Below are 27,554 nucleotides of genomic sequence, written 5' to 3'. Positions count from 1 at the left end.
TGGTCAAGGCCGCACCCCCACCCTCCACCTTGCCCCGCCCTCTCTCCTCCTCAATAGCTAGAGACACAAAAATGGCACATACTAAGGAAAGCTCATTGTGGGACTGGCTCTAGTGGCTGTAATTCTGCACCAAGGCTGAATTTCGGGAAAGAGACTTCAGATATAGTATTAGGGGACCACTAAGGTCTACATTAAAAGCATCCAAAGAGCAGCATGTCATGGGACCTTTAATGTTTTCCCGAAAAGATACATTTTCCAACTGGAAGGCATCACTTACTTGCATTTCACTAAAATGGAAGGAGTCTCTGTCTGTCTGTCTGTCTATCTGTCTGTCTGTCTATCTGTCTTTCTGTCTTTTGAGTAAATCTGATTGACTTCACACTTGGCGGGTGTATAACTGAGGACCCAAGGATGTGCAGTGTCAAGTGCGAGCTCTTGAGAACTTTGGGACACTTGTATTAGTACTGTGTTACGTACACACTGTGTGGTGTATTGAGAGGGGACCCCTAATTGTTACACTGCCGAACGGCATGCTGGGTATAGCTCGCTCTCCGTCGCTTACTACAGTACATTCAAGAACAGAATAAGAAAGAGAGACTACATTGTTGCAAACTTAAAGAAATCAAGCACCTCGATGTAACTTTCAGATTAACACTTTTGTTACCAGAAAAAAAGCCTGGTCCCATGTTAACAAAGGACACATATACTCTAGCTTTGCTAGGGGATGCAACTATGTCATGGCATAGTGTATTGCTAAGGACCCAAGGAAGCACAGTGTAGAGAGAGAAGGTGTTTGGATAAGTGGTAAAGCTGCAAGTGGCAATACCAGAGGCCAAGCGGCCCGTTCCGAACAGGCCCGTTTTGAATGGGCACTAGTAAATACAATATCCTCTAACTTTTTCATTACACTCAATAATTTTCAGAGTTCAAGCAATTTCCTTAAATTCCATGAATAAAAGAAAACCCCACCCTTTAGGCCTGTACATGTCTGTGAATAGAGATAAATGGTTCCTTACACTGTGCACAGTCCATTTTCTACACTTACTTTGTACATGTATTTTTTTTAAATAAACACATGACTTTGATATGCTGTTCTTTGAAGCCGCTGATGAATTCCTCTAAGGTCACCATGCCGTCTTTTGCGACGTGCAGGTGGTCGAATATGCTGTTTACTTCTTGGGAGGGGACATGGAGCTCCTGACAAATAGTAGAGAACTCATGTTTTTCAATCCGCCCTGAATCATGCACATCGTAGCTGTGGAAGAGAGAACTTAGGCGATTTTGTTCTTCCTTAATCATGCCCCTTGTTGATGCCATAGTTTTGCTTTAAAACACTTTGTTAATGCAGCTTTAAAAACTAGGAATAGTGCTAAGTGTACAGCAAAGTCAAATTTTGCATTGCAATTCCTTTTGGTGAGAATCAGACGGTTGTAGCCAGCTGTTAGGTGGGTGCAAGTAAAACAACATGCGATTCTTTCGATAAAAGAAACCATCCTTCAGCTACCTCACTTTTACTTCCTCCCTCCTCCTCTATCTTTTTCCCTTTTTGACACGTGGATTCTCCTGACAAAACCATACTCAAAGATGGTGTTAAAAATTCTGTTACGTAAAACCATGACTGGCATCAAAGTGGAAGAATCCCTCTAGGCAAGCCAAAAACAGGGAAATAACAGTGTGGCCAGGATCTGCAGGGGACTTTTTGTTTTCCCTCTAAACAAAGTGATATCATCATAGAAATACAACTTTTTACTTTTCATAGTTTTCCTCACTTGCATTTGTATAGCATGTGTGCCATTCACTGCATATGCATTCTGCAAATGTTATTTTTTTCTACAGTATCTTTAACTGCATTCCCACTCAATATTCATTCTCAATTACGTTTTGAGGGAAACATACTTTTATGGATTACGTTTGTTTTTCATGTATCACAAATATGTTTCTGAGTCAAACTAACACAGGCCTTTCACCTAGGAGACTGCTGTACATGTCCCGTGTGAAACCAAAATTCAACGTTGACATATTTTAATTCATGTAAATGTATTTATGTAACATCATTTAGATCCCATAGCCTACGTAACATACTTCATTTACGATTATAAGTTAAGTTATGTAACAAACATAGGCTGCTTATTTGAACCCAAACCAAATCTTTTCCTCAACCTAACCAAGTAGTTTTGTTTCAATACTCAGCATTAACCACATGTTAAAAACTGTGACCGTGTGTGTTTTTACAAGGGTGTATTGAAACCATAGACTGTATATGAAGATAGACGACGGTTCTCAGCTTCCTCCTTTTCTTAATAATGTAAATGAAATTGCAGTTTAGTTGTATGGGAACATAATTTTCTAGGGGGTTGCTATGAGTGATGCTTGCATGCATCTTGAATGTAGCAGAGAGCAAGCCAGCATGTTAAACTGCATCTTTTCTTGTTTTAGAGGAGCAATCTTGCAGTAAAAGGGAATGGAGGTAATGGAGCATCTGGATGGGAGGGATACATCCATATCCAAACAGACACAGTCAAACACATACAGATACATTCAAATGTGCATTATTCATCTCTTAACATAAGTCATAATCCTCCTTGAGACCCAGTAGGCCTCATATAGCCCATTTCTGTAATATTAAAGGAATAAATGCAGTTATTGTTATGACATTGGATCTTTATTGCATACTTTTACTCATAGTTACATTTTGCACTTCAATATGTTGTGTGTATCTGTCCAGTTATGTGCAGATGTTTGTGTGTGAGTCAGGACAGAGGGTAAACTTTAACAGTAGCATTAACCTCTCGGATCTCTCTCTCAGCGGGGAGATGGGCACAGCCGTAGAGATGCAGCACCTTCAACCTAAAGAGAGAGAAACACGGAAATAGCAAATAAGTGTGCTAATATGTCACAGTGCTTTTTTAGGTTTTCTAGCTATAGACAAAAATGTATCACACGGTTAGATGTTTGGTGTTGGTAATTCTGGATTATAACTCCCATAATTACACCACTAGCAGCTGATAAAAAAGACAGCACACCAAACAGTTGGTCACTGTATTCATGGTGTACACTATGCTTTACTTTGATCACCACTCAGATGGATTTCATGCTCTGCTCATCATAACAAAGAGAAAGGGCCTTTTGTTGAATTTTTGGTAATTATTATATCTTATGAACGTCCTGAAGAAATATTGTAATAATAAGGCAGATACAGGGTATCCATACAGTTATATATCTGTTTGGCAATCTGATTAAATGCAAATTAATCTATCTTATTTGTTTACCTCTTGCAGCATCTGCAGAGCTTCAGTATATTCTCTAAGGTGATGTGGCAGAAACTGAGTTTGACAGTACGGAGGTATCTGCTGCAGTAATTTGCCAGCAGAGTAACCCTGTGTCACACGTGCACACAAAAAACATTTCTGTAAGTTACATTAACATGTTACTCATCAGTTTCATCGATGATATCTGGGGATGTGGCAACAAGGTTACTCACAGCTTAAATGGTCAAAAAACACAGTCACAACACAAAGAATTATACAGCTCAGTTTGTTGTGTGACATGTGTTGTACCCTCTGTTTCCTGTGCCAGTGGAGCTGAGATCTAGTTGCTGAAGTCTTCTACATCCCAGAGATAGAGATTGAACTCCTGCATCTGTTACTGCCTTACAGCCACTCACGTCCAGAGATCTGACACACAAACACACACACAGACATATGCACACTATTGCTGCTAACTGTCAAGATGTTAAGACCACATTAGTCAAGACTACCAACCAAAACTGGACACACATGAGTACAACTTAACACAAAACCTGCAGTACACACTACATCTGTTGGTACAAATCCTTCTGACATTTCAGTTTCTTTTTCTTAGGGATACGGTTAGACAACACTATGTTAAAGTTAGGGTACATCTCAAAGGAATTAATGTCAGTCAATACTTAAGCATGTGGCTCAAGTTTGTACCTGATACAAGGTGTGTATTTGCGGATGCTGTGCAGTGTCAGGTCAGTGACTCCAGGGCAGGAACTGAAGGTCAAACTCTGAATTTCGACACAGTTCTGAAGCAAAGTGTCCACTGCGGCATCAGTAATCTATTTAAAGTAAAGGCAAAAGCAGAGAGCATTTAAATCTCTTTGTGACTTTGTACTGTAAAATTCTGAGATAGAATTTATTGATCATAAAAAGCTGGAATTTCTAAGTCACAAAAATGTCAAACTTACCACATGTAGTCCAGTGAGATTTAGTGAAATGAGGCATTTGAGCTGTGATGTCATCACTGTAAGACTGTGTGTGTTGACCTTTGGCACCTGTCCGATGTTAAGATGCTGAAGGCCAGGACACATCTGAAACACAGAGACTACAAGCTGTACATACTTCTGAAAAACATATTGAGTTGTTATGTTGTGGAATATTCAAATCTACATTTCTTGAGACAAAAGACAAAAGCACGAAGGCTATAGGAGTCTTTTTCCCATGCTAAAGCATGTTTGAGACATATTTTAGACATGCTATTTTATGCTATTTTCAGCAGATTAAAATAAGATGAATTGCGTTTCCCTTTCGAAATAAAGTGTTTACTTTTCAAAATAAAGTACCTCATATACTGTCTGTAGACAGGATGGAGTAAGGAACTGACAGCCAAAGACCTCCAATCTGCACAGACTGATATGAAAACACACTCACACCAACAAAAACAAACAGACGTGTACACATCCTGATTATATCTAAATGGATTATTCACAAAAAATGCAGGTGAAAATGTAAATGTAATTCTCAAGTCCACTTCAAGAGATGAACTAAGACACATTTTTGACAGATGAAAAATATAGCCACACAACCAAAATCATCTTCTGCTCTACACTGACAGTAATATGTAAATAAAGACATTCTTATACTGACGTTTCTTTGTGCCTCATGACGAGTTTCATCAGTGGGTCATCAGTGACATGACAGCCATTCAGGACAACAGATTTTAGCCGCAACCTACAGGGAAGATATATGAAGGATTAATACTTTCCTTAAACATCCACAAATAAGCAATTAAACATTCAGTTTATTTGAAAACCTATAAATCAACAAATATGGAGATACGTTGTTTTTACTGGACAACAACAACATGACCTCGTGTGTATGTATGTGTGTGTGTGTGTGTGTGTGTGTGTGTGGGGCATCAGATGGACTCTGTTCTGTCAACTGGAAGCTCTGGACTTCGCTGACGACGTGGTTTTGGTCTTGCACACGCATCATCATATGCAAGAGAAATCCAGTCGTCTTAACAACTTTGCACAGCAAATTGGTCTTAAGATCAACCAGAAGAAGACAGAGCTGGTGATGCTAAACATCCCAAACCCCCCACAAATACAAATAGAAGACACAAACCTACCCATGACCAACCATTTTACTTACCTGGGCAGCATTGTCAACCATGATTGAGTAGCAGGCAACGACATCACAAGCCGACTCAGCAAGGCCCGAAACACCTTACAGAGACTAAACAACATCTGGAAGTCTGCCCAGCACAGCACCAACACCAAGCTGAGACTGTACCAGAGCTGTGTCCTGTCTACCCTGCTATACGGCTCAGAGTGCTGGCGAACAGCTGAAAGCGATCTCCACAAACTGTCGACCTTCCACACCAAAAGCCTATATAAAATAAAGAGAATATTCTGGCCCAACACCATCTCCAATCAACTTCTACTCAGCCAGTGTAAACATGACAACATGGCTACCATAATTATGAGAAGGCGATGGAAATGGATTGGACATGTAATACATAGAGAGCAAGAAAACATCACACGCTGTCCTTCACTGGACACCAGATGGCAAACGTAAAAGAGGCCGACCCAAGAATACCTGGCGCAGGACGATGGAAGGAGAGCTAAAGACCCTACATCACACCTGGGGCTCTATAAAGACACTGGCCCAAAACAGACAAGAGTGGAAATCCGTTGTTGCTGCCCTACATGCCAACAGGCATAATGAGCAGTAAAAGTAAAGTAGTGTGTGTGTGTGTGTGTGTGTGTGTGTGTGTGTGTGTGTGTGTGTGTGTGTGTGTGTGTGTGTGTGTTTATAAAAACTGACCCTGGGCAGCAGTCACTCAGAGCTTTCACTCCTGTGTCTGTTGCTCCACTCCAGCTCACGTCCACACTGGTCACATGATGACACAGCTGACCAATCAGAGGCAACATCTGGTCCCCATGGAGACAAGGACCAGTGCAACTTGTGACCTTGAGTTCCTGTAATTAACAAATGACAGGAAAGATATAATGTGGACTTTTCACATAGTTAATATAGAAGCAGAGCACACCCCTACAGTTAAATTACAGCAGAGCAAAACATTGGTAAAGCAAATATATTTTACAGAATTGAAACACTATACTGTATATTGGGTAATTTAAATCAACTCAGTATTTAACATATATTTCAAACAGGTTGCATAAGAGAGACATTTCAAAATGTGACAAGTGAAATGTTTTGTCACTATAATTCAGTGACAGTATAATATGGTTTAATCAAACCAATCAGAAGTCTTCTCTATTTCTAAAAAAGGGAGTTTGTACAGTATGTTATTAGTAATATTATTATTTCTATCACAATTAAAAGGATATAGCTATGGTGACTTACTGTTAATGTACACTTTATGTACTGTACTGGGGGTCAATAAATTCACAGTGTCAATGGAAAAATGTAAAATAAATCTCATTGGCAAAACATTCCCTTTTTTGGCTTTCAAGTGGAGGATTTTTAACATAACACACAGGTGGCAGCACAGTGGCTTATTGATTAGGAGGATCAAATCCTACAGTTTGAGGGCCACGCTGTAAAGTCATGTGATGGCAGACATCCAAAAGCTTTCACCAAATGTTCACCCATTACAGTGTTTGTGACTGTAAATAACCCCACAATTATGTTTTACCTTCAGAAAGTTTCTACACAGAGTGAAAAACATCTCCAGCCCACAAGAGGTGAGAGACAGGCCACTGCAGCTGTACAGACACAGACTGCGAGGATGACGTCTGCCCACACAGAGTAACCACCAGTCTGTTAGGTTGGAGTTTTCAATTCTCAGATTTCTCCCTTCAAACAGAGAACAATGTAATGTTCAGTATATGGTAGTATGTACCTGTTTTAGTGATTCAAAACTTTGGCTCTGACCTACAGTGTGTGTACAGGTATGAGAACATGTGATGGTGCAGGTCTTATCTTACTGTATGTTTGTCCAGGGAGTGGTACAGTACAGCACGGCACTGGAAATACTTACATCATGAGAACACACCATGTGTTGTGACACACTTTAGAAATCCTACTTGGAAAAGTTCAGGACATCCCACTTACCTATGTCATTAACTCCAATGTTTAATCTGAACCTTAAAAGGCCAAACAGCAAAAGGCTTCACTAACACCATTCATTAGCCAAATATTGTTTTAAGTGTCTACATTGCAGCGGGCTGACTCACAGAGTGAGTGATCAGTGGCCAGTGTGTGCAGGCGGTTGCAGACCTGCAGCACTCTGCACAGATCACTGTGAGGCAGCAGAGACAGGATGGACAGCCACACCTCATCAGGCAGAGACAACCAGAGGTCACAAATAGGGACACCTGCTGGCTGACAGGCACAATGACACATTAAGTTGATAACTCAAACAAAACAGATATTTGACAGAAAGTCAAAGCATTCTCTTAATTACAAATCCTGTAAAAAAAAAAGCAATGTGATCATATTACATGTATATATCATCATAATAAACAATGTGCAGAAATAAAGATTTCTTACGCTGTATTTGCCAGTTTGTTTACATGGACATGCACCTGTAAAGGCAAACAAATAATTATATATTGATGTTTTATCAGGCTATTAAAGTTATAATTCTTAGGACTTTTGTTTTTTTCGCTTAGATTGGAAAGAAATTAATCATTATTGAATGTTACTAAACATTTACTTTTGGAAGTCTTTATGGAAGACATAATCAGTTTAGTTCAATAGCCCTTCCTCCATACATCTTTTTTTCCCATCACTTATAACTTTTGTTAATTAACGGCTACAGTTTGAAATATAATCTTACCCTAACCGTAACCTTTTTTTAACGTTAACAAAAAACTGAAATTACATTGTGAGGAATTGATGTGTGTCCAAATACAGGAGATGAGTCAGCATAATGAGAATGTGAGAACAAGTTTTGTCTCCACAACATGATAAGTACAAGTACACACACATAACTCTTTCTTTAACTCTAAAATCCCCTTTATCTTATGACTTGCTGCTGCATCCGATAACTTGTGGAATTAATGTTATAATTCCACATATCTGTGTTGTGTGACACCACAAGTTTAAACCATGAAAACCTAGCCCTTCATATGACTTGTTGGTGACTTTGGCTTTTAAAATTAATTATTTTTTACTCACCCGAGGCTGGTAATGGTGGTCTGGGGTCATCATGAAGATGTGTGTGTGTCTCTGTAGATGGCAGACATTTGTGTGTATGACTACAGGCTGAAGTAGGTTTCACTTTGTCCTCTGGTGTGTGACTTTTTGTGTGTTTGTTTACTCCTGATGACGGAGGTCTGCAGGAGACAGGGGGATGATCAGCTTGAAACAATAATAAAGCACGATACACTCAGAAAACATTTCACCAGGTGCGTAGAGCTAATGTGACAAAGCCATGAATTCCTTTTGGAAACATTTTGATATTTTGAGAGTAGATAATAATTTTTTCTATCAAGAAGTGCATTCACTCCGTGTTTTAATGTGCAGCTTAGTTTTGTTGAATGTTATCAAACTGTGGATCCATTATTTGCAATAAGACTGAAAAATGAAATTGCTGAATGGGTGAAGAGGATGAGGAGTTATTTAATAAGCTGAATTGAGGTACATTTGAATGGTTTATTTTAGTGTGAAGGTACAGTAACAAATTCAAATTGATGTTCATACATATATTTCGCTCCTTATCTGTTACCTTTGCAATATTTCTTTATTGGGTGGACAAGACAGGGAGACACTTGACTTTTCACAGAGTCTCAGTGAGGCTCCTTGTCTCCCAGCTTTTGTCTTTTGACCTTTGACACTTCTCTGACAACCCTTGACGTCTGGATTACATTCAATTCTCTCTGAAAACAAACCTGAATCGAGAAAAGACAAATCAAACAAAGACACACACACACACACAGACAAACACATGCAGTATATTCATGCACACTCAAGACCACTTAAAATAAGACCTCTTAAAATTAATAATGGCCTCGTCATATACTGTAACGTCAATTATTTGTGAATAGTTCCACCAAAGAATCATTACATGATTTTAGAGGAATGACGAAGTAAAAGAAACAATGAGAGAAAAGTCTGAAGTGTTGACTTCTTTCCTGTGCTGTAAATCAGGTTTATTTTTTAAGGAAATCTAACCCGCAGGTTGGGAGCCACAACTCCAGACAGTAATGGGTGGCCCTGGTACAGCATTTAAAGTGCTCATATTATGCTTTTTGGCTTTGCCCTTTCCTTTATTGTGTTATATGTCTTTTTTGTGCATGTTATAGGTTTACAAAGTGAAAAAGCCCAAAGTCCACCCCAAAGGGACTTACCATCTCCAACAGAAAACATTGTTCACAAACTGCTCCAAACAGCTCTATTGTAGTCCAGCCTTTACTTCTGTGATGAACGTGCGTCACTTTGTAACACAAGTTATAATGCTCGCCTAGCTGCTAGCATGGCACGACCTTAGGGTGACCAAACGTCCTCTTTTGCCTGGACATGTCCACTTTTTACATACTGTCCGGGGCGTCCGGGGGGGTTTTATAAATTCATGAAAATGTCCGGTTTTCAATGTTTTTAATGGGACCATTAAGCTGCTTTGTGGGCAGCTCTGCGACGCGCACATACACCAGAGCACAAGTATAAACATCAGTCCACTAAGTAGGCTACGGCAATAGCTCTGCATGGAGCCTCCGCAGAACCATAAAACAAGACTCACAGTTGAACTCCAAAAAAAGTCCCACGAACCGTCCCGGTCGGGACCGGACAAGGGAGAGGAGGAGTGCACCGTGTGCAAAGCTGGCACATATGTTTCAGTGTCTTTATTATTTATCTTATTACGTTGAAAAGGTATTAAGAGATATTTTGTTGAAGCTGGATCTTCTAACACAGAAGAGGTCATATTTAGAACATTATTTCATATTATTTATTTATTTATTTTAAAAGAGAGCTATTATTTTGTTACAGGTTGTTACAGATTATATTTTATTACAGAAGTTATTTTTTGCACCATTGAGGCATAATAAAGCATGTTCATTAACCTCTGAGAAGCCTGTCTGAATTTGTGTCTTGAGGCCGGGCCAAGTGTCCTCTTCTTTGGAAATCAAAATATGGTCACCCTACACGACCTCATACTCTGCAACTGCCTAGCTAGCTGTACTTACCGCGCATGTGCGACTCCCAACAAAGATGGTACAGAAGTGAGATGTCTCACTCTGTAGCTAAAACAGAGAGCTCAACACACAGGGTGAAAAGAGGAGCTGCAGCAATGTGCAGTACAACAAAAATATGATGTTTTATGAAAATTAAACCACATAAACCTATTCTGGTACAACCTCTAAATACAATTATGAACCTGAAAATGAGCATAATATGAGAACTTTAAATATATTCCAATTAGGCAAAGGCCAGTTACCGGTTTCAAGGTAAACTGTGGTTTGAAAAAGTCACGGTTTCAAAACAACTAAACTTTTCTGTCATACAGTTCCCAAGGTATGAGCTGTTTTATATGAGTCTTCAAGGACAGACATATAGACAGATAAAGCTGTAATTGCAACCGCAATACCGTGACACGTGATATTTTTCCTGAAGGTTATCATACCGTCAGAATCTTATAACGGACCATGCCTAATTGGAATACATGTCTGCCTTGATTATGATATTAAATACCTGGGTTAGTGGTGAGTGCAGCATTCTCCTCCACAATGGTACCATTATTGCCAGGGGAATTCCCCAGTTGCTCCATATGCGTGTTAATAACCTCATCAATTGAGGTTATGACTCCTGCAGTTGCTTTTATTAATGCACCACATGTGTTGCTATTAAGACTCAAATGTGTGTTGGTGGTAATTTTGTTTCTCTGACAAACAGGTCTACTGGCTGCAGGTGTTTCCTTCACAGTCAAACTGTCACAATGTTTGTGCTGTCCATGTTCAGTAAGTGTTGCCCTACTTCTATTGTATTGAGATCTGTCCTGGTTTTTATTAATGACACCTGAACTCCTCTCCTTTGTGATTTCTGCAGCTGTAACAATTTTGCTTCCTGCCTTATTTAGACGTTTTTCAATCTCAGGATTTTGTGGTGCAATTTCTTCAGACGTCTTTCTGTCTTTTGCAGGGGAATCTATGAAGCATCCCGGTTCGGTATATTGTCTTTGTCTTACTCTGAGGTGATGCAATTGATCCACACAAAGCTGGTATCGCTTATATACAGTCAAAGTTGGTCGTGTTTTCAAATGACAGCTGATGTTTGAAGTCTTTTTCATTCGTTTCTGTGTCTTCTCTGGCTCACTGTTGCTCATGTTATTCTTTGCATACAATGCAAAAGCTGAACTAGATTCTGGTTCTTCATTTTTCTTTCCTTTCCTTTCGCCCATCCTAGCATCCTCTAGTTCCTCTTTCGCAACTTTCATCTTTGTTCCCACCTTCCCCTCAACGTTTACTTTTCTGAGCTCCATCTGATGTCCTGATATGTCTCTTTCTGGCTGAGCTCCAGCTGTTTTATAACTCAGTATCAAGTTACTCCCGGTGCCAAACACCATGCTCTCCACATTGCTCCAGCACGATGTGGATTCTTTAACCGAGCATGTTGCACCATCTGATGCAAGTGTTTGATTTGTGTTTCTGTCTGATAAGCTGGTGTGTGGTCTTTGATTGGATATGAACAGACCGCTTGTTCTGCAGTTGTTGTCTTGGCTGGAAGTTTGTCTATCAGTGACATCCTGTAGCTCCATACTTTTCCCATTTTCAGGAGTTTCTCTGTCCTCCTTATCTCTCCACCCCGGGGTAAAGGAGGGGATGCAGGGATCATCAGGAAAAGCTCTAAATACCTCATTGACACCTGCGGTACTGGAGACAGGATGATAGTATTTAGCGGCAGATGAATGCTTATATGCAGGTGATTTTTTCTGTGTATTCCTCCGCTCTTCATCGGCCAATGTCAAGCTGTCAGCTCTGCAGAACTCGTGGTGAACCTCTGACCCACTACTGAGGAAACGTTGAGCCCAGTCCAACACATGCCTCAGCTTCTGCTGCTCACTAAAGAGAGAGTCACTGAGAAGATGAAGGTTCAGCTCCTGGTTGATGATCCATCTACAATTCCCAGAGTCCTCCAGGAGTTCAGACACAGTACGTCCAGATCTTGTGATAGGATGCATCTCCATAGTTACTTTGCTGCTTGAAAAGTCATCCGTGGCTAATGTTTTATCAGATTTCTTCATTGACATACAGTCAGCAGGGTTATTTTCTTTCTCTATATAATGCCACGTAGTCTTCATGCATTCTTCTTCTGTTATTCATTTGCTGTTTTGTCAAATGTGTTGTTTTCCTTCCAGGAAATGGATGATAAGACTGTACACACTAATGTCTTACACTGACGACACTGAAAAACAACCATTTATGTATTATATTTGAAGCTCTACCCAAAACTAACCATCATGCAACACACCTATTGTTGTCTCTATGACTGAGAGGTGAATTTGTCTGTCGAAGCAATAAAACAAAAAACAGCTACACAACAAACAGCTACACAACAGCATGATCCAGCTTAGAACAAGTCACTCTTACCTCAAACGTGTCCTCTCTATTTATTTCAGTACAATTCCTCTGTTAGAGTAGGTGTAGCAGAACTTACTTGACATCTTTGGATGAAGAAGTTTTAAACTTGACACATTTTCTCATCCAATAGAGAATAGACTGATGTCTAGATGTCTAGAGTCTAGTGTTGATGGTAAATGTTTGAACACTCCTTCAAACAGAAATCACAAACATCACCATAGAGATACCAACACAAATTGCAATCTCACTTTCACACCACATGAGGGAGCCAAAACTTTAAGAAAGTTTGGAGAAATTGTATTTCTTCTAAGGTTCATACTTCAATGTTTGCTGACAGGACGATAGAAGAAATAGAATAATCATATATTTAGGGATCGAGATGCTTTTGGATGCTTCAGAGATTAAACCAAACCTTTAATTTATTAACCACAACAAACTAAAAAATAATCCACGCAATAGGCACAATATTTCAATATATATTCATTAGGGAGCTTTATTGTGGCAGTATTAACATATAAAACAATCCATGTTTTCTTTTATAACATACAAACATTCAAAATTTTCACTTCACAAAGTTCATAAGGCTTGGTTGTCCCAGAAGAGAGGGGGTCATTACTTAGAGATTTAAGAAAAAAAAGAAATTCTGATTCTTCTTAAATTAAATCTCCCAGAGTTTCTTATTAAAAGAGACTGAATGACAAAAAAGTCAACAAAAACAATTTGACTAACCAATAAAACAACAAATCAGTTTGACTAACAATCAAAAACAACAAAGTGACCGTGCAAGAGGATCTGCTACTGTACATGCCCACACAACACTGAAATACTATGAACAACAGATTATTTTTCTCTTATCCCATGTGATGTCCAATAGTTTTGCATATAGTAGACCTGAGTTCAAATATTTAAAATCTTAAATAAATAAATTAAAAGCAGTATTTGTGTATTAGGTTTAAACAGCTTTGAATTTTGGGTGTTACTTTGACTGACAATTAAAGGCAGGTAATTAAATTTAAGGTTTGTAAATACTTGACTCATGTCAAGAACTTAGTAATAATACCTCAGATATGACATCAACTGGTGTGTGATCTTGATGATGTTTAATCACAGTTTTATGGAACAACAAAAACAAAAGCTGTACTCTCGGTCCATCTATATGCTGTAAAACACAGGAACTCAGATTCAGTAGCTCAAAACAAGAGCTAAATCTCAAAGGGGTGAAATTCCCTTTTAAAGCCATAGGCTAAACTGATGAATGAGCTACAAACTAATAAAATGCTACAATGTCATATGGGGCCAAATATCTGTTTTTAATCACAGAACCGAAAGGCCTTTTGTTGTTTGCAATGACTTGAGGTGTCTCCATTCATTTGGTAAGTTTTTTTTTTAAACATCTTAAAAACAATTAATGTTCCTAAATTTAATCGATTCAGTTAATAGCATTCTCAGTTAGCAATGAGGTTATGGTGTTAGTATTTAGCGTCTGGCTTTAATGATTTAAACACGCACAGCAAAAGCACAATGAAGCTAAATAGTCAAAAATGTTAAAGCTGTTCTTTAAGAGATTGTAAAATAATTGCTTCCAAGCAGCCATCAAGAAATCTTTTTTTTTTTGAACAGCTGAAAGGAAGCTAACAGAATTAGCAACCACATGTATTCAGTCTTGTCAAGTCAATAGTTAAAATGAAGCCCAAAGCACATAGTTTGGCTTTTAGATGTGGTCACAAAACAGATGACCAATGTCTAATTTTGATTTAGAGAAAAGACTCTATTTATTACTCTATCTTTTTCCTCTTCTTCCTCTTGGTAAAAACACAGAGAACATGCATTCATCTATGATGGTCAAGACAGCCAAGGCTTAATTTTAGATTACGTTATATGGACAAGACACGCAGAGGAAAGAAAGAAAGATTTTTTTTTTGCCACAACTATAGACACAGTATTTACAGATGAGGGCATGCAATTTGCATTGAGAGGTCAGAGTGAGAGATACCCCGGGTTAGTTAGAGGGGGATTGAGCACAGAAATAAAGGACCAAAGCCGGGGACAAACTACGTTGGTGCAGCTGTGTACATGAAGCCTATACAGAGAAACTTCTATTTTAAATCTACAGTGAATCGCTTGAGCATTTTGGTGCATGTGCATACCAGTGGAGCAACAGTTAAACATGAACAAGACAGGATGATCATAATGATATCCCCCTCTGTAAGTTATAATGAGATGATGGTGATCATTTAGCAGTGCATACAGATCAGCTTCATCCACTACAGTGAAGCTCAGAGTCTGTGATGTTAAATGCAAACGTCATCATCATAGTGGTTTGGCCCTTCGCTTGGTTTCAGCATTGAAACTCAGTGCATGTGCTGTAGTAGGAAAATAAATGCTTTGTCCCAAATAAACACGTTTTTGTTGTTACTGCATATTTTCTATATGCATAAAGCTTGTTGATGCATAAAGTTTACAGAGATATATGACAACACAGCTGATAATGTGAGTGTTTGTGTTTCGAAGTGTTTGATCAATTATAATGAGAGGGCTTTCATGATGCACTGCAGAGGCCTCTGTAGCAGCGGAAGAGTATGAAGAGTGATTTCTGAAAATTAACTTTAAAGCATTAAGTTACATTTTTAATAGGAGCCTAAATAATGTGTGAGAGCTTTGATAGAGAGATTGGCTGCTTTAAACTCCATGTTGCTACTCCTACTTTGATAGCAGCATACCAACTGACTGTCCGCTCTGCCATAAAGCAGTATGGAGGTTCAGCTATGGCCAAACTGCAGCTATCAACAGTAAAGACTTTTTGGGTAATATTTTTGGATGCATATGTAATTGAGTGAAATGATGCTACAACAACACAGACAGCCATATTTATGTCTAGTTACAGACTTGGTATAAATACATACAGTGTTTGGATAATTACAATAGCATAATGGCAAGACATGTATTGTACTGTATTAATTTTATGGATAAACTATATGGTGTATGCTGTGATTAGATGCAGGTGTTTTAGACATATACTGTATTTGTTTTTTTGAACTGCTAATGCCCTTTCCTGAGAAGTTGATCCAAATCAACCTACATTTTGAACAGAACTTCTTTTTAAAAAAAATTCATTTGATCATCGTTGTTGCTCTCTGTTCTCATCTCCATGCACGATACTGTAACTGACAGGCACTGTCTGTATGATGAACAATCACGCGGTGATGGCTGTACGTTCCCAAAAGTGACTTCTCATCAGAGCTACAGGAGACTGATTTAGTCTTTAGTCAAATGATGATTCCAAGTACACAAGATCATACTGTATACTGAATTACAAAGACCAACACAATTTGCAACAAATAAACACCCAGAATTAAGTCACAACCTACAGTTAATTCCTTGATCTATTTTTCTGTACCAAATGTGGTTTTTGCATTGCCTCTTGGTTTTAGCCTTGTTATTTTTCATCTTTGACTCCACAGCTCAAGACATTTTGGGGAACCCCAGCCATATGAGCAGAGAATGTCCATAAAAACAGCTTTATATCTACTTAGACCAAGAATCAAATTTCTCAAACCTCCCTTTTAAACATCTTCCCCATCTATATAATTACTGATAACTCTGTCTTGTTGGTCACTGATATTAAAATGAGAATATACTGTCATATATGAACAGTTGTAGTCATCTAAATGATAAACAGAGGATGCTCAACATGATGTTACCACAGATATTCTTAGAAATGGCTACATATCATTTCTAGTTTGAATTAGTTACTAAAATGCTGAAGATAAATACCTGCAACTGTACTCCTACTGTACCATGTTCGTTCGGTCTGATCAACATCTAACCAGAGAAAGACCTGTATGAGAGATTAAGACCATTGAACGCATCACTTGTCCTATCATGTGTCACGTAGCAGCAGTGTAGTTGGAGTACACACACCTGTTCCTTTGGGCATTTTGAGTGTACCATCCTATCACTTCATATCACTCTGAAACATATGCAGAGCTCTCCCAAAAGTAGCACACCATCGATTAACAAATTACCCAAAATAACGGTTTTACCCATTACCACAGTAACTTTTAAACAAAGGCCTACAAGTAACTTCTTCTTCCTTAAGCATTTCTTTATATGTTTTATGTTAAAACTCTTTTAAAACACACTGAACTATGCACTAGAAGCCTTAATTAATGAGCTAACATTTAGTTCAGAAGACATTTAGAAGTTCAACAAAACACAAGTTTTATCATCACAAACAGACCAACGTTTCTCTCCTCTGCTGCCCTTCTGTTTCCAAAATGACATCACATAATCTGAAACAGCTGTAATCTGTGGTCTGTGTAAAAGATTTGTGCTATAGCCTCTGTAGGAAAAACCCAGGGTGCTACCGAGTCAACAAATGCTGACGGTAGCCTAAAAAATATCTTAAATTTCTCAACACCCATTACCCCGATAAACTTCAATAAATTTGCTTTTTTTGTAATCTTTTGTAAACTCTTAATTTCAAAATAAACTCAAAGTAGATCCTCTGACTGAAAAATTCCTGAAAGATCTGGATCACATAAAAATGTACAAAACGTTAAAAACAACTTATTTAAGATTGGTATTTACTATCAATATTTCTCTCTTGTTTTTAAATATATATAATGTACCTCTGACTGTGGCTATTGTTGCGTTCAGTGACAAATCAATAATTTCTCCTTCTGTCTCCACCAACTCCGTCATGACTGACAGAATCTGTGACCAATCAGGTGCTCCACTCTGAGGGCGAGAACCAATCAGAATGGTTTGCGATGTTTACCAAAGAGTCATTGCATCAGCTAGTCAGCATCAGGAGTGAACAGACCTTTAAAACTTCTATTAAAATAAAACCAACCACTTTTTTCTTTTCTGAATCTTTTAGTGACTTTTTCTCTGTCCATAACGTCCCTCGTTTTTTTTATTTTCATGATGTTTCCCCCCCACAGGTTCTTCCTCGAACACTTAACAATGTTTCTTGTCTTCTTTCTTTTCAGTTCATCACTGCCTGCCAAAAGTGTCAATCTTAACAAGTGATTGGATCCTATTATTAAAATCTTATTTATCTCTCTTTTTTTCTTCAAGACACTAAATTATGCCGCCAAAGAGGTGAAACTAATTTACTTGTTTCAGTTTAATTCAATCAAAAATAATGTTGTACAAAGAGATCTGACAGTATTTCCATCTCAGGCATCTTTTTAACAATGCCTCCTACAGCTATTGTGTGAGCCCTCCATTGATCCATTGCACCTGCTCTCCAAGTGAACTAATTTCATCCCATTGGCAGACTGGTTTCTTTTGTCTCACCAGTTGTTGAGACTGAATATAAGATTAAATGATACGTTAAGACAGACATTTGGGCATATTCCCCCCTGCAGTGACTCCTCACTCTCTCCTTCCCCTCCTCAGTCTGACCACAGGTTCTCCATGGCCATGCTGATCCTACACAGGATCCAGCGCCGGAGTGGGCAGTAATACTCGTAGTGAAACTGCTCAAACTCCGGCGTCTGGCGGATCTCGTGGAGGAACGACACGTCAATGTCTGACTCCAGCAGTAGCAGCAGTGTGGGCACAGTGACAAGCAGGACGCCCATTACCACGGCAACAAAGCGGGCCACGCTCAGCAAACATGCGTTGACTCTCTCATTGGACGACAGCCGGAGCAGGCTGCTTGTCAGGACTCCACCCATTCGACTTCTTGCAGCCAGTCGGGTGCGTTCATAAGCCCGGTCTCGCTCCCTCTCTGCCTCCAGCTGGGCCTGGATGTCAGGGTCGGCATGGAGCTCCCTCAGCAACCTGGCGGGGCTTTGGACCGGAGAGGAGAAAAGCAAGTCGACACCTCCCTGACTGTCATCCACTGGGGTGGGTAGCATGCTGGCACAAGGGCTGGAGAGGAAAGGGAAGAGATATATTCAAAGAAAACACGTATTATTACATAATATATGTAAGAATGAACCAGGACCTAAAAGACGAAGAAAGGGATATTTCTCAAAGGGTGATGGAGAGCTTACGTTTTTCTTTAGTTGTAGCAAAGGCAGGTTTCAACTTAAAAGAGTCAAATCACAGAGATACATGTTGCTACAGACATGAAAGCATAAAAAAATGGCAAGGCAAGTCAGGCCAAACATCTGGGACTGGCAGCCACTCTGAGGTTTGCGCCAAAAATATGTGCTCAGGAAAGCCAAAGCTGCTGTAAAAGACAAGTGCATGCCAGGGGCACTGTAGGCTACCATGAGAAAACAATAGATTTGCATGTGTTTTGCTTTGATAGCAGCAGTAGAGCAATTTGGCCACCTCCCAAATGTAAATCCAATATTCAGCCTCCTTTTAGCTCTGGTTTTGGTCTCCACCAACTCCTGAGAGAAATGTCTTGCTCTTAAGCTGCTAAATGTTCACCAGCTGGTTGCTAACTTTTGTCTATGTCTGTATAGATAGTGATTATAGCTGTGTTATAAAACTCTATAGACCTGTAGACAAGCTCAGAAATGGTGAGTGGGCCGCTGGCCTCGTCGTCTTCCTCCACTTCATCTTTAGCTTTTGGTGTCTGAGGTCGGAGATTTGAGGTTTCCATGGAAACACGGGGAGGCTGCAAGTTGTTGCCTAAAGCAGAGTTTCCTCCTTCATCACTTCGTTGCTCTGTGTCTGCAGGTGCAGCTGAAGTTTTCAAAGGAGACAAGGGGACAGAGTCCTTCACGGAAACAACACCTGTGAGGTAGAGAAGAAACGTGTTTTACATGACTAATTATAGATAACTTCAATTAACTTGGGAATATAGACCTCCAGAACTATCAAAAAGATTTCTTATGAAAAGGCAAAATGCCGTGTAACAGCATCATCACAAATCTGACTGAAGAGCGTTCATATCAATGTTAATATTTGTTAGACTATTTACTGTTTTTTAACACAAACTAGATAGTCTATAGTATTAATTCATATTAGTAGATTTAGTAAAGGTAAAGGTTTCTTCTACTATGGAGAAATTAAAAGATAGAGTTATGTGCCATTAGTAATACTCTTAGTGCGTTGTCTCAATTCCATATTTCATACTAATACCATAGTACAATGTATGCACTAGGTACTAATTTGGCAGGTTACAGTTTTTATACAGTATGCAAAAAAATATCCTACACTGTCCTATTTCTTTCTTTCTTTTTAAACAGGATGCTACACAGCTTGAGCTAAAGGATGTCAATATAACTGACATAATATTACTGGTATTTTAAAAACATAAAACTTCACAAATATCAAGCAAAAGATGTCTGAAGTAATAATTATTTTTATCTGAGTTGTTAACAGAGCTGACGCACCTTTATCCACAATCACTTGACTTTTGCCGAGTAGGAATAGTTACTGGGACAACATTCACAGTGTGAATGTGTCACGTACACAAAACACAGTTATTTCGTATGTAACTGGGACAAAGTGCCACTCTCAGTCAGCAGTAGATTTTTACACTGCAGTTGAACACCTCATCCATATGATGGGCATCATGTATTTCTTGCACCCACAGATATCACCCATAATACTGACATGTAAAATGAAAAAAATTAAAGGTATAATATGTAACCGATTTCCTTTAAAAACATTGTATAGACTTATGCAGAAGTAATCCCTCTTGATCAATCACTTATGACCCACTAGAAGTGTGTGGTGGGGTCTGTATCTGCAGAGACCCTGCCCTCTACATGATTCTCTCTTTTCTCTTTTTGCGAGTCTGGACATTTGTGGGTGTCAACAAAGAGCCTTTAGGCCCCACGTGGCACAAGTCTAACTGACACAGACACACAGAAACAGACACGATGAAGCTCTGCATTCACTCATAATCTGACAATGTGGCACCTTCCCGCGGAGGTATGTGTTAGTTTATTTGTGCTTTAGAACATAACTGCTGTAAAACAATGAGAAATGATGAAATGATCAGCCCTCTCCCACTAATTCTAATAAATGCTGATTTCAATGTTTAGCTCTATTAAAATAAAAATGATGCTGCAGTGTAACAGTCATTCCTGTGGAGAATGCAGTGTGTGAGTAGATCTGTTTTACAGTCTATGGTGTAGATGCACTTCACGTTGAGGTGTTGACTGGTGAGTTTCTCAGACATTACTGACATCAGCGCCCAATCTGAATACGAGCGCCTGCTCTGTGTTTTTGTGTGCGCGTGTGTTTGTGTGTTAAAAATAAGACCAGCTGTCTTCCAACTATGGATTAAGCAGGGGTAAAAGTGACATATGACTCAGCTAGTCAACACCTCGCTAATCCACATAGCTAGAAATTGTCAAGAAAGAAAGGTTGAAATATCGAAGAAATCAAAGCATTATGGCAAAGCAAGTGTTTGTTTGTACCTCAAGGTCAACCTGACTTATCAGTTACCATGCCAACTGATTCAACTATGAGTTAAGAGAAAGTAAATGACAGCGAGGGAGGGAGTGGAAAACCTGAGGAGCGAGTGGTGACAGCTACCATGGAAACAGAGTGAGCAAAAAGGCAACAAGTGAATGAACTCAGAGCGAGAGAGAGGCATTAAACCTGAAAACATGGAAGCAACAAACATTACTGGTTTCTGTTTTAGTAAAGCATCAGACTTGGTAATAGTAATAGCCTGAATTTATCATAATTTAACTCACAGAGCACAGTTGCATACAGGCCAAGACAGAATTGTAATAGAAAACAGGTTTTTTTATACGGAAAAAATACAAATCAAAGGAGATATTCACACTTACTCAGCCATGATGGACCTGTGTTTGATGGTGTTAAAGCAGCTGTATTACAATGAAAAAGGAGATGATTTTACTCCAAGTTTACAAAAATGGCACATACGATCAGTGTTCAAACTATACCGTGGCCTTTGTGCGCTTGCTGCTTACAATGACTTACAAAGATACAGGTGTATGCACTATACAGGATTGACCCTATTATACTTAATCGACAGGAATTGATAGGTCAAACTGCAAACAAATAGTATATAAACAAAGCATCAGGCTGTCTTTGAGATTTCACATGAACAACGGTTAAAGTTACTCAGGCTACCGAAGAATACCATAATTCCTCCGTTCAATTAGGCCTAAGCGATGCACCCCAAGCTTCCATCCTTAACAAACAGCCATGTATATCGGCTCTTCCAGTCTCTCCAGTGCTGGTTGTTCCAATTTAATAGGAGAGAGGAGCAGGAGGGGTTAGGATCGTGACCGGCCTCTGATGAGCTGTTACAACCTCCATCTTCAGCCAGAGAGGACATTATTTCTTCAGCTTCTTCTTGCGTTGTCATCCCGACGGGAGGTGTGCCAACAGGGCTTGCAGCAGGTGAATCGGTCATGCTATTAACGTCATCGCAAGGACTTTGCGCACCAATGGCCTCCAACATTTATATTTTTTCTACGAATCTTTGAGTTAACATGTACTAAACATGAGATGAATTTGCAACGCAGCGCCGCCATGCCTTGATGCTAATGACAAGAATAGCATGTATAGTTATCTTTATTGAAGTGAATTATGTTTAAATCGCCGACATGAATGAATGAATGATATTTTTGCAATAGTACGCATAATAATCCACGATGATCACATTACACAAAACTGAAATTGCACGTAAAAATGACACTGTCAGTATTTTCAGAGACCCCCCAAAATTTATATAACCTAGCAGAGATATTAAATAACCTAGCTCCCCCCGTAGTTCGCACCCTGCATACAATGCATGATGCTGATGATACTGTAAAAAGTGTTTTGCAACTGATTTACCATCCATCCATTAGCTATACCTGCTTATCCTTGAGAGTTTAGCGAGAGACAGGTTGCCAATCAAACATTCACACCATACAGGCAATTTAGGGTTGGTAACATAACCTGCATGTCTTTTGACTGTGGGAGGAAACCGGGAGAACATGCAAACTCAACACAAAAAGGCCCTTCAGGAGGTTAATTGCAGACTCTAAAATGCCTGTGGTGTGATGTGAATGTGAATGGTTGTCTGTCTCTGTGATTGACTGGCGACCTGTCCAGGGTGTGCCCCACCTCTCGGGCCTATGCGACCCTCAGGAATAAGCGAGGCTGGATGGAATAAAAAATAGACAGAGAGACAAAGTGAATCGGGAGCTTCCGGGCTCTCCTCCAGAAGTAAGAAAACCTAGTTAAAAATTTCAAATTTTGAAATTTGTAACTACTCTAATAACACCATTACAGTCCTGGAACAGCCTTTCTCATACAGTTTGTTGAGTGGTTCGCTTAATACTGTATGTCTAGATAAGGACGGTGTTTTTTTGAAAAACTGTCTCATATTGTTCATTAAATACATATGTTTACAGTGGCCTTTAACAAGTACCACACTAGATGTGTGCGGGCTAAACATCGAGGGGTCCAGTAAATGTGTTTTTTTGGCTGCTATGTATCAGTATATGAAAATGGTAACATTGTTATTTACTGTAAACTATTTGGGCAGCAATGTTCATTTCACATCATGACTAAATAAACCTGACCTCACAAGTAGAAGTAAGAAATCCATTCACTCACATACAACATCATTAGTCTGCTGTTGCTGTTTTCCAATGTATAATACTATCTGCTTTCTTTCCCATTCAGATACAAGCCTCTCTTTAGAAGAGTTGATTCACATTACAAGGCGCAAGATTCCTGTGTGCACACACACATATACACACACATATACACACACACACACACACACACACACACACACACACACACACACACACACACACACACACACACACACACACACACACACACACACACACACACACACATTTATGCACATACAGAGCAGGGTTTACTCCTGTTATGCAAGTGTTGAGAGACCTATTCATCTTTGTCAGGCAACCTCATCATAAACACCCAAACACCTCCAAAGTATATTTATCTATGCAACTGTGCAAGAATAGAGCTGCCACTTACTGTACTATATGTTTACTCCCCTCTCTGTCAATTTTGATTTCTCAACTCACAACTGAAGCAACACACAAGAATCTGATACTCAAGAAAAGCTTTAAATATTTAATTTCAGCAGTTCATCTCTATGTATGTTAGGGATTAATACTTTGTTAACTCAACACCTCTTACTTATTTATACTCGTCCTCTGTGTACAGTTTCAAGTGAAACAGGATCAGCTGTAAAGCATCACTGTTAAACCTGATGAAGATTCAGTGTCGGGATAAGGACCCTTCAGCAGGGGGAGATACGGCAACAAAACGAGGCCAGCAAGTGAAGAGACACACACATTTCAAACAGATATACTGGGAGTGTAGTTACCAACCTTCTGTGAATCAAATTATCACTAAAATTAAATAAAAATTACTATAATGTTAAATCAGTATTTATACTTTTATTAAATCTTTTCTCAATTGTTAATTTAAAATAAGGCTTTATTCTTAAATCTAAAAAAGGCAAGGCACTGTTCCACCTCATAAATGGTCTTATAAAACTTAAACAAAAACAAAAGTATGAGAATAACCAACTTTTATGCAGATTATTCAGTGTTGTAGCAGCTCTCCTCTGTGGCGCTGCATTCAAACCTTCCATTCACAAAGATATTGTCTAAATATTCAAAATTCCTTCCTTAATCCTTCAGCCGGTTGTTTTACTACAAATATGTAGTAACACAAACACACACACACACACACACACACACACACACACACACACACACACACACACACACACACACACACACACACACACACACACACACACACACACACACACACACACACACACACATTAATATACAGTAGGGGTCTCTTGAGATTACACTCACAGTTTGCAGCACGCAGTTGCCACAACAAACCTGGCAACCCAACTACGGGGCTGAACTAGCTCACACAATTACTGCACGTTTCAGCTCCTTCATAGTGATTTAAATGTAGAGATACATGTTTAAAGGTGGAAAGGCCTGTATTCCAGTTTTCATGTAATGTGTTGAAAAAATGCACAGTTCAATAAAACTTCACTGAATGTTAAACGACAAGACAAAAGATGCACTATAATAAACGTTTGGATGGATCTTGATGTCTTTTTGACACACTGTTATTTCTGCCTTTGCCACCCACTCTTACTCTGTTCCAGCGTATTTTTCTGAAGTCCAGTATTGATTCCAGCGATGCGTCCCCCATGTCCCACCAGCCGTACATAAACATCCCGGGCAGTGTGGTTGGCTATACGTAGATGCAGGCTCCGCCGTGTTGTTATCTTCACCTGGCACCTCAAGGCCTCAGCCGTTACAATCGCTGATTCTCGCTCATCTGTAGACTCCCCTGGGTGGAATACTTCAAGAGGCCCGGCCTGTCCCTCCTCCATTCCCTCACTATCCAGCCTCTCTGGAGTCATGTCCAGCCCAAGTCCCCCTGCCCTGCCCTGGCTCCCACAGCTCAGGGTGTCAACTATGTTGGGTCGGTCGCTAACTTCCAACTCCAAACTGCTCTGCATGAGGCCGCCTCTAACATCACTGCTGTTTCTGTGCTCAAGAACCTCCATCGTTCAGTCTGATAAAAACACCTCAATCCCAGCTGTCTGCGGTAAGACCCCCACACCCAGACTGACTGGGCTGCCAGCTGAGCTCTGAGGCCGGGATGGGTACGAACACACACACCCACACGCCTATACACACTGAGAGAGATGGTGAGAGACATACACCAGACACATTCTCTCTCTCTGATACACAGACATGGCGGACCCTCCTGTGAATGTAAGCAATGTTATCAAAGAGTAGAGGGGCATTAGAGGAGGATCAGGCCCAAAGCTGGAGTTTCTAAATATAACCAGGTGGTCCGGCTACAGAGGTGCAGCTAATCTAACTGTGATTACTAAGAGGCAGGCCTGACCCAGGGTGGGATGAGGATCACTTTCTTTTCCTCTCGGCAAGTCTTTCTTTATCTGTGTCTTTTCCTCCTATCAGACACATTTATTTCTGTTTACCCCTACAGTAAACCTGCTATACTCCAGCACTGACAGAGACAAACTCTGAGCTAATATTTGATCACAGACAGGCAAGCACTTGTTGTATCAACCATTTTTTGTGTTTAGTGATGGAAGAAGTGCGGATAAAGCCTCAAATGTGAGACATGAATATGAAGTATAATCATGACACCTTGATCCTTGAGTGAGACCTGTAGCCAAAACATTATAAGTGTGTGTGTGTGTGTGTGTGTGTGTGTGTGTGTGTGTGTGTGTGTGTGTGTGTGTGTGTGTGTGTGTGTGTGTGTGTTTTTTGTGCATGTGGATTTTGGTAGATAAGAAGGGGACAGGCTGTACAAACAGAACAAGGTCAGCACTAACCTTGGGTCAGCTTCCTGTTTCCCCTCTAATGGCTAAGATTAGTGCTCTGAATATAGACGGTGATCCTAGACCATCTCGAGGACACTTTATCCCAAAGTCCTTGCAGCAGCCTTCCTAAAACACACTTTAAAGGTGGGGATGAACTGCTGAAATGGGGGATTATTTACTTGAAGGGACTGATGGTGTTGCACTCATTTCTACACCCAAAACGTGACAATTGTGTAAAGAGAGCTGAAGAGAGAAATTCAAACCCTGCTTAAATTCTCATCTCCATACATCTGGCCAATTTCTGTAACTTTCTGAAACCACAATCCGATCAGCACACCCACTTCATTCAGCAATGGGCCAGATGTGCAAAGATGAAAAAGTAGAAAGGTTTTGAACTTCTGTCTCCTCTTTTCTCCTTCTTTACACAACTAGTTATGTCACTTTTGGTGTGTACAACTAAGTGCAACACCATGAACACCTTTGAGGAGAGTCTGTCCAAAAGTGTCCCTATTTATACGAATTATTGTAGCTGAATGACACTAGCTCATTTTAAGCATATACTGGCTTTTACCTCACTTCACCTGAAGTCTTCTAAAATTGTGCACTTTGACAAGTAATATGTTATATATAAATATATATATAGTATATTTTCTGAGCAATGGGTTGTTCTCTGTTTTAAATAACTAGAGTGCAAAAAGTAGTGAATCCATCAGAATCTTGAAGGGAACTGCAGACGAAGCCACAAACAGAAAATAAGAAATGTAAGATCCAAAACATTTCCATTAATAGAGTATTAATAATCCTCCACTGTCTATGATAAACAACTAAAATGTTTGCTATTTTACTGAGTAGCATACAACACAGAGTAGCAGAAACTGCAGTAGTTCTAATTCTAATTGAATCTTGAGTTATTATTCAGCCTGTATCCTTTCATTGGTGCATGACACCTTTTCCTAACATACAGCAAGCAAGCGTACTGTGGCAGATGGAACGCAAAACTTTGCAAAAATAGAGCCTGTTTTTTTTCAAACAAGCACCACGTCGCTTAGCCTGTTCGCCAATGCATGGAGCAGGTTAGGATATCTTCATTGAGATACACTGAAATAATCTGATATTTGCATGTTCACATCACGTCCAGTTAGGAAGAGGTGTGAGGCTAGGGCTGGGTATTGTTAAAAAATTTGGTGCCCATACCTTCACTTCGATACCGGTTCCTGAATGATACTTTTTTGATACCAATTGGTTACAGCCAATCACCAGCATTATTAAATCTTGGTACAAGCAAGCTGCATGCTTTTTGGCTCACTGACGTTGATGAGATTGTTGAGGTATTGAAATCTGGCACTAAATGACAATGCATTTTTTGATATTTAATGCTATGGAGGCCATTCGGTTGGTGCGTATCAAAGTAAAGTACCCAGCCTTACGAGGTCTTTAAGTTGATGACTACATCATGCCCCTCCCAAACCAACTGAGACAGCCGAGCTGCTTACTGCT

The 27,554-nt window shown here is 39.6% G+C and overlaps 2 protein-coding genes across 11 annotated transcripts in view; both read right to left on the bottom strand.

The window, feature by feature from the left end:
• Positions 1-2,666: 2,666 nt before the first annotated feature.
• Positions 2,667-12,954, bottom strand: LOC120560723 (F-box/LRR-repeat protein 2-like). Of its 7 annotated transcripts, none has more exons than XM_039803516.1 (14): positions 12,867-12,954; positions 8,944-9,106; positions 8,394-8,551; positions 7,764-7,798; positions 7,448-7,595; positions 6,907-7,067; positions 6,072-6,226; positions 4,890-4,973; positions 4,586-4,652; positions 4,211-4,333; positions 3,954-4,081; positions 3,558-3,674; positions 3,270-3,377; positions 2,667-2,847 (listed from the first exon to the last, which is right to left on the bottom strand). In XM_039803516.1, the coding sequence occupies exons 1-14, from the start codon at positions 12,871-12,873 to the stop codon at positions 2,751-2,753; spliced, it is 1,551 nt and encodes a 516-aa protein (XP_039659450.1). In that variant the 5' UTR covers positions 12,874-12,954; the 3' UTR covers positions 2,667-2,750. The 7 variants fall into 7 exon arrangements, with proteins under 7 accessions (XP_039659450.1, XP_039659445.1, XP_039659446.1 ...); XM_039803511.1 differs by lacking the exon at positions 12,867-12,954 and adding an exon at positions 10,905-12,187; XM_039803512.1 differs by lacking the exons at positions 3,270-3,377; positions 12,867-12,954 and adding an exon at positions 10,905-12,187.
• Positions 12,955-13,257: 303 nt separating this feature from the next.
• The window catches only part of frmd3 (FERM domain containing 3), a 59,435-nt gene continuing 45,138 nt past the window's right edge, over positions 13,258-27,554 (bottom strand). For all 4 annotated transcript variants that reach the window (XM_039803506.1, XM_039803507.1, XM_039803508.1 and 1 more), the window contains 2 exons: positions 19,255-19,492; positions 13,258-18,673 (listed from right to left, as the gene is read on the bottom strand). In XM_039803506.1, coding sequence (XP_039659440.1) covers positions 18,193-18,673; positions 19,255-19,492 — 719 coding nt within the window. In that variant the 3' untranslated portion in view covers positions 13,258-18,192. The remainder of the gene's footprint in view (positions 18,674-19,254; positions 19,493-27,554) is intronic.

The sequence above is a fragment of the Perca fluviatilis genome, chromosome 6 (genome assembly GCF_010015445.1).
Source record: "Perca fluviatilis chromosome 6, GENO_Pfluv_1.0, whole genome shotgun sequence".
Lineage (NCBI taxonomy): Eukaryota > Metazoa > Chordata > Actinopteri > Perciformes > Percidae > Perca > Perca fluviatilis.
The sequence above is the reverse complement of the archived record's forward strand: the minus strand, read 5'-3'. Positions and strand labels throughout refer to the sequence as shown.

Coding starts and splice junctions, on each gene's coding strand:
- LOC120560723 (XM_039803511.1), bottom strand. CDS start 11,967: ATGGAGCTACAGGATGTCACTGATAGACAAACTTCCAGCCAAGACAAC. Junction 7,799..8,393: donor ACCACCATTACCAGCCTCGG/GTGAGTAAAAAA, acceptor TTGCCTTTACAG/GTGCATGTCCATGTAAACAA. Junction 3,675..3,953: donor AAATACACACCTTGTATCAG/GTACAAACTTGA, acceptor TTTGTGTGTCAG/ATCTCTGGACGTGAGTGGCT.